Source organism: Sceloporus occidentalis, unplaced genomic scaffold (assembly GCF_023333645.1).
Source record: "Sceloporus occidentalis isolate IW3139 unplaced genomic scaffold, rSceOcc1.0.p SCAF_6, whole genome shotgun sequence".
In the NCBI taxonomy this organism is placed as follows: domain Eukaryota; kingdom Metazoa; phylum Chordata; class Lepidosauria; order Squamata; family Phrynosomatidae; genus Sceloporus; species Sceloporus occidentalis.
The window spans coordinates 9,523,573-9,536,267 of record NW_028316986.1 but is presented as its reverse complement, the minus strand read 5'-3'; the positions used below and the strand labels follow the sequence as shown (position 1 = coordinate 9,536,267).

The window sequence follows — 12,695 nt, the reverse complement described above, 5'->3', positions numbered from 1 at the left end:
GGGTGGAGTCTCCACTCGTGGCATTGAGACGGAGACCTGCTGAGAAGATCCGCCAGGTCGTTCTGGATGCCCGGCAGGTGTACTGCCTGGAGCAGGATGTTCCAATCTATGCACCAGTCCCAGACCTCGAGAGTGATGTCGAGGAGCGTGCGCGATCTGGTTCCTCCCTGCTTGTTCAGGTAATACATAACGGTGGTGTTGTCTGTCCTGAGCTGAACAACTTTGTTGGATAGGGAGGACTCGAATACCCTCAGCGCCTTTTGTACTGCCAATAGCTCTAGGGCGTTGATGTATAGCAGCCTCTCGTCCTGGGACCACTGGCCTTTGGCCCACAGACCTAGGGTGTGGGCTCCCCATCCGTCCTCTGATGCGTCGGTGGTCAGTACAACCTCCGGTTGGGGTTGTAAAAAAGGCATGCCGGCGCAAACGTTCCGGGAGTCGAGCCACCAATGGAGGGAGCGGGCGACCGGCCTTGGGATCGTGAGGCGACGTGATGGATGGTCTGTCTCTGGGTTGAAGACGGACAGGAACCAGGACTGGAGGGGTCGAGACCGAAGTCTTGCCCACAGCGTGACAAAGGTTGTTGATGCCATATGTCCTAGGGCTACCTGGACGTCCCTGGCGACGACCCTTCTTTGGCCGACACACCTGCCTATAGCTCGGGCGAGGGTTCGGAAGCGGTCGGAGGGCAAGGATGCCACACAAGTGTTTGAGTCGAGGGTCGAGCCGATGAACCTTATGCGCTTGGTGGGCAGCAGTTGGGACTTCTCGAGGTTTACGACCAGTCCCAGGCTTTGCAGGAGCTCTAAGGTTTCGGCAATGTGACGGCTGAGGTCTCGGTCTGATGGCGCCACAATTAGCCAATCGTCCAGGTATGGAAAAACTCTGATGCCGCGGCAATGTAGGTAGGATACTACAGATGCCATGCACTTGGTGAAAACTCGAGGAGCTGTGGACAGTCCAAACGGGGGAACGTTGTATCTGTAAGCGTCGGTCCCGACGGCGAAGGCTAGGAACCTGCGGTGGCTCTCGCGGATGCTCACGTGGAAGTAGGCGTCCTTTAAGTCGATCGTCGCAAACCACAAGCCCTGGTACAACAAAGGCAAAATAGAGGCAAGCGTTACCATACGGAAGTGCCTGTAGGACAAGTAGGCATTCAGGGCTCTTAAGTCTAGTATGGGCCTGATACCCCATCGGCCTTCGGGACCGTAAAATAACGAGAGAAAAAACATCTAGGAATGTCTGTGGCGTCCACCGGCGAGATGGCGCCTTTGGCTAGAAGGGTGCGTACTTCGTCGAGAAGGGTGTCCAAGGGTAGGGTGGAAAGGAAAACTCCAGTTGGTGGGAGTTCTTCGAATTCAAGGGCATAACCCCTACAGACGATGGTGAGCGCCCAAGAATCGGTAGAGATCGAGGCCCAGACGGTGGAAAATGGCCTTAGTCTATCCACAAAGACAGGGAAGGAGGGGGCGACGGAGTACGCGGCGTCCCCTCAGTTCCTCTTCTTGGTTTGTTCGGGGTCCTGTCTCCTGTAGTTTTTCTTGTATTTGGAAACAGAGCGACGGCCCGAAGAAGAAGAGGATTGTGAGGGGTAGCGCTGTCGGGACTGGTCCTGGCGTTGGAATGGATGGTCCTGCTGATAGGGTCTCTGGCCCTGGCCATACCACTGACGGATGCCCGTAAAGCGTTTGCGGGAAGTCTGAGGAGAGGCCGACATACCGTGTTTCTTGGCTGCGGTTCTCATCCTGTACTTGAAGTTTAACTTCTCATCCGTCTCACGGTGGAAGAGGCCGTCTTCGTCGAAGGACATGTCCTCGATGGTGGAACGAGCATTTTGGTTCAAGTCGGAGGACCTCAACCATGCGTGCCTCCGCAGGGCGATGGCCGCCGACATGGATCTTGCGGCACAATCCGTAGAATGTCTGGCCGATGTAATAATCCAGCTTCCAATTGAATGTGCCTCGTCTCGGACCTCAGAGAAGATGCCCTGGGAGTCGTCCGGAAGGTCCGGAATGAGGGGGGAGATCTTCTCCATAAGCCATTCTATGTATGCGCCCATACACGCGTTGTAATTAGCTACCCTCATCCCCAGAGCAGAAGAAAAATAGGCCTTCTTAGCGAGGGCGTCGATTTTCTTAGCCTCTCTATCCGACGGCATCAAGGAAGCTTTGGGAGTGGAAGTGCGCTGGGAACCCTCCACGATGGCCGAGTTTTGGCGCGGATGTTCCAACAGCCATGTTGGGTGTGGAGCCACTCTGTACAGGGATTCAATCTTCCTGTTACTAGCAGCTGTCGATGCGGGGGCTGCCCATGAGCGTTTGGCTAGCTTCTCCAACGAAGGAAGCAGAGGGATGGCAGGTGGTGTGGGAAGTTTGCCGTGAATCCTCCTCTCAATTGGATCCGAGGCCTCGTCCTCTGCTTGAGAGAATTGGATATCCAGAGCATTTCCCATCTTGATCACGTGCTCGGCTTAAGTGCGTACGTCGTCCGAAGGAGACACTGCACCCGGCTGGGCAAACTCTTGATTGGACGGCCGGTAGTCGTCGTCGGACGAGACATCCGAGTCGTCTCCGGGATGGTAGCGAGCCTGAGAGGATGTCTCCTGTCTTGACTCAAGATCAACGACCTTGAGGTTGGTGACCGTCGAGATGCGGCTGGGCGGAGCTTAGCCGCGCGGGAGGGCCTGGAGGATGCACGTGGTCTAGATCTCTCGACAGGTGCCCCGAAGCGGGATCTGATGGAGTCGTGGGAGACCGCCATGTAGTAGGTGTTTGTCTCTTCATCATAAAAGTAGTCGGGCTCCGAGGGGCGTGGAGGAGATGGTGAGGCGACATGATGTACCAGAGCACGGTGGACCACCAATGTGGGCATCGGAGTGGGAGATCGCCTGTCGTCTCTCGGGCTGGCAGGTGAAGCTGGCTCGGAGAGGTCCATAATGATGTCCTCCGGAGCATGATGGAAAGTTGAGAGAGGCCGGGACCCGGTTGGGGAAATGCTCTGGCGCCCGGGACGGGTGTCGACGGCCTCGGAGGCCTGGAGAGATTTTGCCGCGGAGCAAGGATCAGAAGGCCTTCTGTCAGCATCCGATGGCTCTCGGGAGGCCTCTTTGTGTCTCGACCCATCCATATCCCGTTTCTCGGAGCGGTGGCGCTTGGCGGCCGAGTGTCCTCCCTCGTAGGGACCTCGTACGGGATTTTTTTGGAGGCCGAAGGCGCCAGCGGCACGGTGGCCTGGGCCTTGGCAGGGTCTGGAGATTTCAGAGCCTTGGCAGTAGAGGCTTTAGGAACAGAGGATTTCGAGGCAGAACCCTTGTGGGAGCTCGAATCCTTGTCTGAAGCGCGGCCCTCCTTCGAGCCCTTCCTGCGCTTCTCCTGCTTATCCTTCTTTGAGGATCGAGGGGCGCCTTCCACCGGGGCCTCGGTCCCCGGGGTATCCAGGGAAGTTCGTGGAACAGTTGACGAAGTGGAAGCAACATCCCCAGTCATCCCAGGCTCTGCGGGTACAAGTTGGGCTGGAGTCTCGGGCAGGGTCGGCAACGGGTTCACGGCCGTGGAGGAAGTAGGTAGGGAAGACATAGCGCCCGCGGTGAAGACCTTCGTGTAAATAGCGGCCTTCAGTCTAGTCTCCCTATTTTTCCTGGCCTGAGGGGTCAGGGATTTACACAAGGCACAGGATGAAGGAATATGTGCCTCGCCCAAACAGAGAAGACAAGCAGAGTGAGGGTCTTGGCCGGGGATCTTACCCCCGCAGACAGAACATTTCTTGAAGGGGACCGATGGCATGGTCCACTTACAACTCGTAGTCAGACAGTCTGATGGTCAGTGCCAGTCCGGGAAGATTGCCAAATCAGAAGGAGCGGGCAGAACGAATAATCCAAATCCAAGCCGAGTGGTCAAATAACGGTCAAGCAAAGAGTGGTCAAATAACAGTCCAAGGTCAAGTTTCGTGATTCCAAACTGAGATTTCTCAAGAGCGAAGTTCCCTAAGCAGCTAACGCGGCGGAAAAAAGGAACTGGGGAAAGAGCGGGAAAGCAGGGGCTTTATAAGGGATGGGCGGAGTTACCGCCAAAAAGTTTCTATATGTTGCAAAGAGTACTTTGCCTAGTGATTCCAGAAGTTTCCGAAGGCACTGCGCAGGCGCAGTACAACCCATTTGTATGATTCGCAGAGACCACGAAGAAGAAATAAAGTTCCACCATACTAGTTGTGCAGCACCAGAACAACACTGAATTAAATTTGTTGCATTCTCAGGTGTAATCCATTCAAAGTCTTTCTTTGGGAAAAAATAATAGACAAAAATAAAAATAAGAAGTACATTAATTTGGGTTAATGTATTTAACCCAACTTAGGAAGAGACTGCTGTCTGAAGTAGGTAGTGTCTGTGTCTTGATAACCCTTAAACATATGAATAGAGAAAGGATTTTAATTTTGGGGGAATGATGATAGGTATTTATATCTTTTGACCACTCATTCATTTTGTTTTATATCAAAGGTTATGATTGTATATGGAGAAACTAAGGTTGATTCAGCACTTGCATATTCACAAATTTACAAGAAACAGAAAGTCAGAGCTTGCTTACAAATCAGATGTTTTCTATTTTATTGTTTCACTGGTGTACTATGACTCAATAATACTGTATTTTTTAAATCAAAAACATAGGAACACATCCACACATCAGTAAAACCACGCCTCCAATTTTTTTTAAAAAAAACCTTCCAAGTGAGGAGCTAATAAATCACTATATCCAGCAACAAACAGCTCCCCTAAAAATTACAGGAAAAAAGCCCACTAACAGGTAACAAATGGATGATACAGCAGTGACAACAATTGACCATACCCAACAAAAACAAGGAGCTACACAGCAAGAGATCACACTTTTTTAGCCCAGTCTGAAACAGCCCATAGTTACACTATTTGTTTCTCACCTCTGTCAGACGGGGTATGTGAAGGCCTTTTGTGTGATCACTTGCAGTCTTCCGCGATTTTCCTGGCCAGGTTCTTTTTCTGTGGTTCTCTGCCACTCCAGACCAGGCGAAGACATCATGATAAGCCAAATCCAAATCTGAAGGATCCACGGCAAACTGGCATATCAACTTCAGCAAACAGGCAAGACAATCTAGTAGCCACTACAGATTTTTAAACACACACACACATACAAAAATACACTGTTAATAGCAAAGCAGATCCTCCCAAACACTATATAGAAATTCCTGCCAGATGGCATGACGACTGCCCAATTCACTTCAGAAGAGTAATCAGCTTTGAACTAACATTTCTCTTTGTGGGCCCAACTGAAATTGAGAGATCCTTGTAAGCACAGGAGCTATAAAATCACATTTCCTAGAATGGTTTCCTGGAAATGGTTGAAATAGGAAAACAAGCTTTCAATAATAGGGCTGTGTAATTCATACAATTTTATGAATAAACATCAAGTGTTTATACAGTGAGCCCTTGTTATCTGCTGCGGTTTGGCTCCAGGACGTCTTGTGGATAACAAAATCCATGGATGCTCAAGTCCCATTAAATATAATGGCAGAGCAAAATGGTGTACTTTATATAAAATGTAAAATCAAGGTTTTCTATTTGGAATCCGTGGATAAGGAGGGCCGACTGTACATGCAATCAAAAGTGTTGTACAGTAATGAACTAGTACATACCACAGTCCATGATTCTTGCTCTTTAGGTTCTAAAATCCCAGAGTTAAAAATTTCCAAGAGTTGCTGTAGCCCTCCAGAAGCGACAAACTGAAATCAAGTTATGAAAGTGACAATAATTAGAGGCAGCACATAAAACCACACATGTATTACAGAATAAAAGCATCTCTTTCCACATTACTAAACAATTTTAACTCATTCAAGGATTTGTTTTATACTAAAATGCAGTCAAAAATGAAATACTTTACTTGCTCTCTTAAGCAACAAAGCATAAGATCTACTATCTTACTGATCAACTTAAATCACTGAGAACCATGCATAAGCTGGGTACCTCTCACAGACTTTGTTGCCATGATTTGTCCAAGAAAGTTAACAGACTATGTTAGGCCCCATCCCAAAAGGGTTCATTTATGGAAATTCCAAATTTCCCACTAATTTCAATAAAAACTATTAATATTGCTATCAAGGTAGTAATATCAAACCTTGCAACTCCATGTGTTTTTACTGTTTTCTATTTGATCTTCACTTGAGTCATCAGAATCTGGATACAAATCACTGTAACTGCCCTAAAGTTGATGTCAAAGATATAATTATTTAAAAAATGAATAGCTTTTAAGAGGCATCTCATCATATGTATAACAAACTAGAATTTGAAAAAATAGGGATATTACCGTGGATTCCCGCCTTATTCTTCTGTTGGGTTTTCCTAGGGCTTCAATAATTTCAAGGGCATACAGAAGTTTATGGGCACTTTTGATTCTCAAAAGATCTTTCCAGTTGAAAACATCATTACTCTTTAAAAAGATAAGAAAACAGGCAGCGAAAAGATAAATATCCACATTTCAGGTGAAAGGGTAGATAATAATTTGGTTTTGAGTTGAACGTGTATTTTTGTTTATTACAACAACAATGAATCCAAACTGTATTTAATAGGAGGTAATTGCTCACTCATAAACCAGTGGTTTTTGGACTGTAATATGAGCACTATTTGGGTTCCATAAGACAAAGTTCACATACAAGAAGAAAATGCTGAAGAGATGAACATTTCTTTGTGGTTTCTTCTAGATGCAAAAGGGGCATGTCGCTTTTCAAAAACCTTTAAAAATTAAACTGAAATGCAATCTGCTTCTTCAGCAGTGCTGCAAACAAAACTTGGAAGCAATTTTCTGCCATGTCCATAGTTGTTCTACATTGCCTTACATAATTTACTAGATCACAGCCTCAATTGGCAAATCCAGCACTCAACTTTTAAATGAGAATTCAATCGTTCACATTAAGAGGAACTTGGTTGAATCATACCCTAAATTCACCTAACTGTACATTCTGTTCCCACCATGGTAAACAAAACGGATACACAGAACCATGACTGAATGTAAAAGCATCCTTCTACTTGTGTTCCCCAGCAACAGGAATTCAAAGGCATACGGTTTCTAATAACAGGGATAACACAAAGCCATCATGATTACTAGGTAACTTTATGTTACTTTATATTTCATAAATCTGCCTCATCCATTAAAAGCCACTCAGCAGCCATCACTACATACTTTAAAAGTAAATTCTATTATTTAAGTATGCGTTGCACGAATAAATATTCTTTTATCTGTCCTGAATCTCCCACCATTGAGTTTTACAAGATGACTCCAAGGTTTAATATTAAGAGAGGCAGAACATTTTCTCCCTGTCAGCACCACGCATAGTTTTGTACATTTCTATCATGCCTCCTTTCTCTTTTTCTTCCTAAATGAAAAAGCCCCAAATCTATTAATTTTTCCTCAAAGCAAAGTTTTCCTGCTCCTTAAATCAGTTCTCCTATCCTTTTTCTGCACTAATTCCAGCAATATGACATCCTTTTTGAAGCTGAACCACCAGTGTTGTACACAGTATTTCAAGTGTGGCCATACCACAAAACTGTTTAAAGATGTCTCAAAATTGCAAGTTTTATTTGAGTTCATTTCTTAATAATTCTCAACAGGTCAACACATGAATTAAAGATATCTGCCACCACACCCAAACCACTTTCTGGTTTAGTCACTGCCAGCTCAAGCCCCATTAATGAATATGTGAAAGTAGGATTTGTTGACCCAAGGTACATAACTTTCAAGTGTTCAACTGAAATGCCCATGCCACTTTAATGCACAATCCCTCTATTTAGAAATAACATTTTAGAGGTCTTTACTGCCCCCTTTTTTCAAGCACACTAAATCATGGGCAGGAAAGGTTTGGCTTGAAGGCTACACACAGCTCTGACACCCAATTCTACAGTCCCCTAAGGCCTCCTAAACACTCAATTTAAAAAAAACAAAAAACTGGGGGGGGGCAATTTGGGGAGGTGATTTTTCACCCAAAGCTAAGAAAAAAGTGCTTACAGGTGTGGCAGCTTGGCTACCCCTCAAAGCTCCCCAACTCCCGCTTTTTGGCCAAAAGCCCAGTTGAAAATAGCAACTGGAAGTGACATGGCATGTTTGCGCAGCCCACGTGGGAGAGAGAAATTGCTCTGCTGCCACACACAGTTAACTATCTCTTTCCCAAATAATCTGGTGACAGATTTGGCCACTCCAAAAATCTGTATTGAGCTGGTGGTTGTTAACATGTTAATAAATATTCTGGAGTTAATAGTCAGCAGTGTTTATTAACATGTTAACAGCCACTAACTCAATATAGATTGTTGAGGGGCCACCTTGCATAGTGATTGAAAGATAAGAGAACTTGGTAGTTTGCAAGCCAGACCAATGGAAGAGAGGTTCTCAATGCAGAAAATGAATTACAGGTCTAAATAACCAATATAGGGAAATGAACACTGTTATATGCTACAAGTGAACTGACACAACCACACAATATAGGAAACTGTTTTTACCTAACAGCATGGATGTTGATACCATTACAAATGCCAACAAATTTCAAAATAGCTTTGAATATTGGGAATTTGAGTATTTTGCACTTTTTGTGTTTCTGCTCCAACTAGAACAACTCTCTGTGGTATGTGCAAGCAAGCTGATGCCCTCCAGATATTATGGACTGCAACCCTTGTTAGCCCAGGCAGCATCGCTGATGATCAGAGTTGTAAAGAGTGGAGGACATCACCTGCCTACTCCTGCACCACAGCCTCCAAAACCCATCAACATACACCTGGCATCAAAAGACAGCATTGAAAGACAGCAGCACTGCTGTCCTTTAATGCAAATTACAGTGCTCTGTCATATTCTATATAAGAAGTGAATAGACTCATATGTCCACACAAATATATTTTCACTTGAGCTGATACAAGCATACAGTGGTACCCCGGGTTACGAAAGTAATTCGTTCCGCCGCCGCTTTCGTAACCCGGAAACTTTCGCTAGCCGAAAAGCCCATAGGCTTTTAATAGCGAAAGCCGCGATTTCGTGTGAAATCACGCCGAAAAGCACCAAAAATTTTTTCGTAACCCGGAATAACCTTCGTAACCCGGAAACATTTAATTACATGGATTTTTTTCGTAACCCGGAAATTTCGTAAGGCGGCGCATTCGTATCCCGGGGTACCACTGTATTAACAAGTCCCGATAAGCTCTTAATGCTTCCATGTCAACATCATAATAAACAACATAATCAGGTAAAATATACGGCTATAGTCATACTGCATTTGATCATCCAGCACTAAAATGATGGTGGCAGGTTAAATACCTAGCCATAAAACGTCAAAATAGAATGAGTACATATACAGTAAGAGGCTACCAACCGCCACTATTGACAGATGCAAACATTTATGGAGATTTTTCACTCACCTGTTCATCTGAAATATTCTGAAATGCCTGGAGCATATTCGGACATGTAGGTAAAAGCATTAACAACTCCCAAACTCGCCTTGACAGATTTTCTGCATGAAGGTGGAGTTCTTCACATTTTGCACTCTAAACAGACACACACAATATATTATGTTGATTTAACAAAGCAACGTAAGGGAAACATGATATTCACTTTCCACCTACAAATTCTGTAGGATAATATAAACCTCACTGAACTTACTTTCACAAAGCTAAAAAGGTGTGGGTGTGGGTGTGTTTGTGTGTGTGTCCCATCTATGTCTATGTGTTTGGGGGGAAAGAAGGCCCTTCTATTAGGTGTTAGAATCATAGAATTGGAAGAGACCACAAGGGCCATCCAGTCCAACTCCCTGCCATGCAGGAAATTTCAATAAAAGCATCCCAGACAGATGGCCATCCAGCCTCTGTTTAAAGACCTCTAAGGAAGGAGATGCCACTACTCTCCGAGGGAGTGTGTTCCACTGTCGAACAGCCCTTACTGTCAGGAGGTTCCTCCTAATGTTGAGGTGGAATCTCTTTTCCTGGAGCTTGCATCCATTGCTCCGGGTCCTAGTCTCTGGAGCAGCAGAAAACAAGCTAGCTCCCTCCTCAATATGACATCCCTTCAAGTATTTAAACAGGGCTATCATATCACTCCTTAACCTTCTCTTCTCCAGGCTAAACATCCCCAGCTCCCTAAGTCTTTCCTCACAGGGCATGGTTTCCAGACCCTTCACCATTTTAGTTGCCCTCCTTTGTGGATTTATATTTTTATAGGACAGCTTCATGAAAGTTACCTCACTATCTTCCATAGCCACTTCTGCTGGAGGAGGCTTAAATGAGGCAAGCATCTCTAGCAAATCAAAGAGAGTGGTAAGATGAGGCTCTTGAAGAAGTAAGAGCATTGGAATGTTGTCTTTCTGAGGAGGAGGCAAGCAGGATGCAGGAAGCTGAACGCCTTCTCCCTTTCGCTCCCTCCTTGGAGCACCCAAGGATACAAACACCATCTTGAAACAAAGGAAGACTTTTTTACTTTTAGAGAAGCAAGAAAGCAGTACTGGAATGATCATATTTAAAAACCAGCTCTTCGGGAGATAATTAGCCAGTTGAGCAGTTGGATTACTTGCTGAATCTACTATCCAAATCCCCATATCCCAAAAAGTATATATGCCTTCTCCTGTTTTCCTACTCTTTCCTCTTTTAATCTAAAGGAATCATCCCAGCAGTATTTGACAGGTCCCCTATCTTCAATACATAAGACCAACATAAAATGAACTCTTATATATATTTGCCAGTACCTGCATATCTTTAAACCCTAATTCATGAAGAGTTTTTTCATCGTAGTCAGTTGTCAATTCATGCCCAGAAGAGATCATTCTCACAGGTCCCATGAGACCTCCTAAAAGCAAAAGCAAAACTTGCTTCATTCTTTGGTGTTTTTAAAAAAGTAGTAGACATTTCAGTAACATTAAAAGAGTCAAATGAGTCTTTTCTCACATTAATCTATTTTTCATTTCATTCTTGCTTGTCTGGAGTTAAAAAAAAATCTTGGGCCATAATCACTAGATTAACAGATTGCCTGTAACATTCAGTATCACTTATTTACCTTCTTGACTAGGATGCTTTAGCATTGTACCTCCTAATGAAGGTGTTATACAATTGTTCTATAGTGACCTTATCAATCCCTAATTCCTCTTTCTCTTCTTTAGAGGAATGGGGGCTACGAAGGAACCATTCTCTTCTATAAGAGAATGGCTACATGTTAAAAGAACTCACACCAAACTTGCCTTAGGGGCCAATGGAGACTTCTTTTTAATAGGCAGTTTTGTTGCAATGGACTAGAGTTGAGACATTCCTCCTGTAATCAACTGCCTTGATGTTCACAGAAAAAGTTTGAGAGCATGTAGGGGTGGAGGCTCTTTACTTCCTCTGTAACCCAGGAAACAGACTGCGAATCCCCCGTCTCAAATAATCTGCCTCTTCCATCCAGCAAAATCTGGATGAAATGACTACTCATCTGTGATAGAGGCGTATGAAAAAGCTGAGCCATCAACGTTTTGATGCTCAGTTCCTTTGGCTAGTATCCCCTCTGCTGGCCTTGATAACCAGACATAGAGGTGGGTGAATAGGTGCCAGGCCTGTCACACTCTATGAGGAAATATTTGAATGTGTGTAGTTTCCCAACACTGTGACTCATCTTCCAGTAGAAAACATGCTATGTGCCCTGTGAGCATGGTAAGGCTTGAGAATACCCTGACAATCCTGAACTCTCCTTCATTTTGTACTCTGTAGACACTGTGCTAGAAGTAAAGGATGCTTAGCTTCTAGTCCGGTGGAAAAGAAGTTGATTTCTTATATTTCAATTTTATTATATATATTTTTGGTGGCAGGGAGTTACTCTTGAAAAGAAAGGAAAGCTGAAGAGAAAAAGCAGTAGAGTTGAGTATGGAGGAAAAGTTGGTGATCTAAAAGTCAAGAGCTTAGGAGACAATAACCCACTTGGAGCAGAGGCAGGAACTAGACTGGCATCTGAACTTCTTCCTCTAAACTACAGTAGCTCTATGCATTATTGGTTAAATTGCCTACATGTCAGAGGAGCAAACTATTCAATAGGTTAGGTTCCTATTGCCCTCTCCACCACTACAAGAAAATCCTGCTGTTACCTTTGATCGGTGATGTAAGGGATGTGATCACACCACTGATGTCATCTGGTCCACAGAGATTACCCCTGTCTGGGTAATTGTGCTAATAAAACACAAAACTATGCTGATTTCAGAACTCACCTGGAAAGTCTCCTTTCCGACTACTTTGACCAAACTCTTGTAGATGAGCCTGCTGGTTTAATTGTTCTTTCTGCAAGTTCTCATACCAATGAGTAACCTCAGCTCTTAGGTCTGCCACTTGATCACTTGGATACATTTCAATTGTCATCTGAAATATAACATATTAGTTCAATTGAAAATAAATGGCAAAACACTCACAAAAAACCATTTGTTCAGCAAAAGAATTGCCACAATGTACCTTGTCAGGAAGCCCAGCGGGTTGGCAAACTATTCTGAGAGGGAGTGACTGTTTATCACTCAATGCTTTTAAATGACTGCTGATGCCAGTGCCTTCAATTTGCCACTGCCTTAAATGATAAGCAAACCTGGCAAGAAAATGATACAGAAAGAAAGCTATTAGGAATTTGTAGCTCATACAAACTGAAGTGCCTAGGCCTCTTTTTGGTGGCATTGTAGGTATCAAATAGGATGAGCTAAGC

At 44.6% G+C, this 12,695-nt stretch overlaps 1 protein-coding gene across 2 annotated transcripts in view; it reads right to left on the bottom strand.

The window, feature by feature from the left end:
- USP34 (ubiquitin specific peptidase 34) overlaps nt 1-12,695 on the bottom strand; it is a 170,106-nt gene that overhangs the window by 73,796 nt on the left and 83,615 nt on the right. For both annotated transcript variants that reach the window (XM_089528821.1, XM_089528822.1), the window contains exons 26-34: nt 12,455-12,581; nt 12,217-12,364; nt 10,732-10,832; nt 10,231-10,440; nt 9,416-9,541; nt 6,327-6,449; nt 6,138-6,221; nt 5,659-5,745; nt 4,927-5,127 (exon numbers count right to left, since the gene is read on the bottom strand). In XM_089528821.1, coding sequence (XP_089384947.1) covers nt 4,927-5,127; nt 5,659-5,745; nt 6,138-6,221; nt 6,327-6,449; nt 9,416-9,541; nt 10,231-10,440; nt 10,732-10,832; nt 12,217-12,364; nt 12,455-12,581 — 1,207 coding nt within the window. The remainder of the gene's footprint in view (nt 1-4,926; nt 5,128-5,658; nt 5,746-6,137; nt 6,222-6,326; nt 6,450-9,415; nt 9,542-10,230; nt 10,441-10,731; nt 10,833-12,216; nt 12,365-12,454; nt 12,582-12,695) is intronic.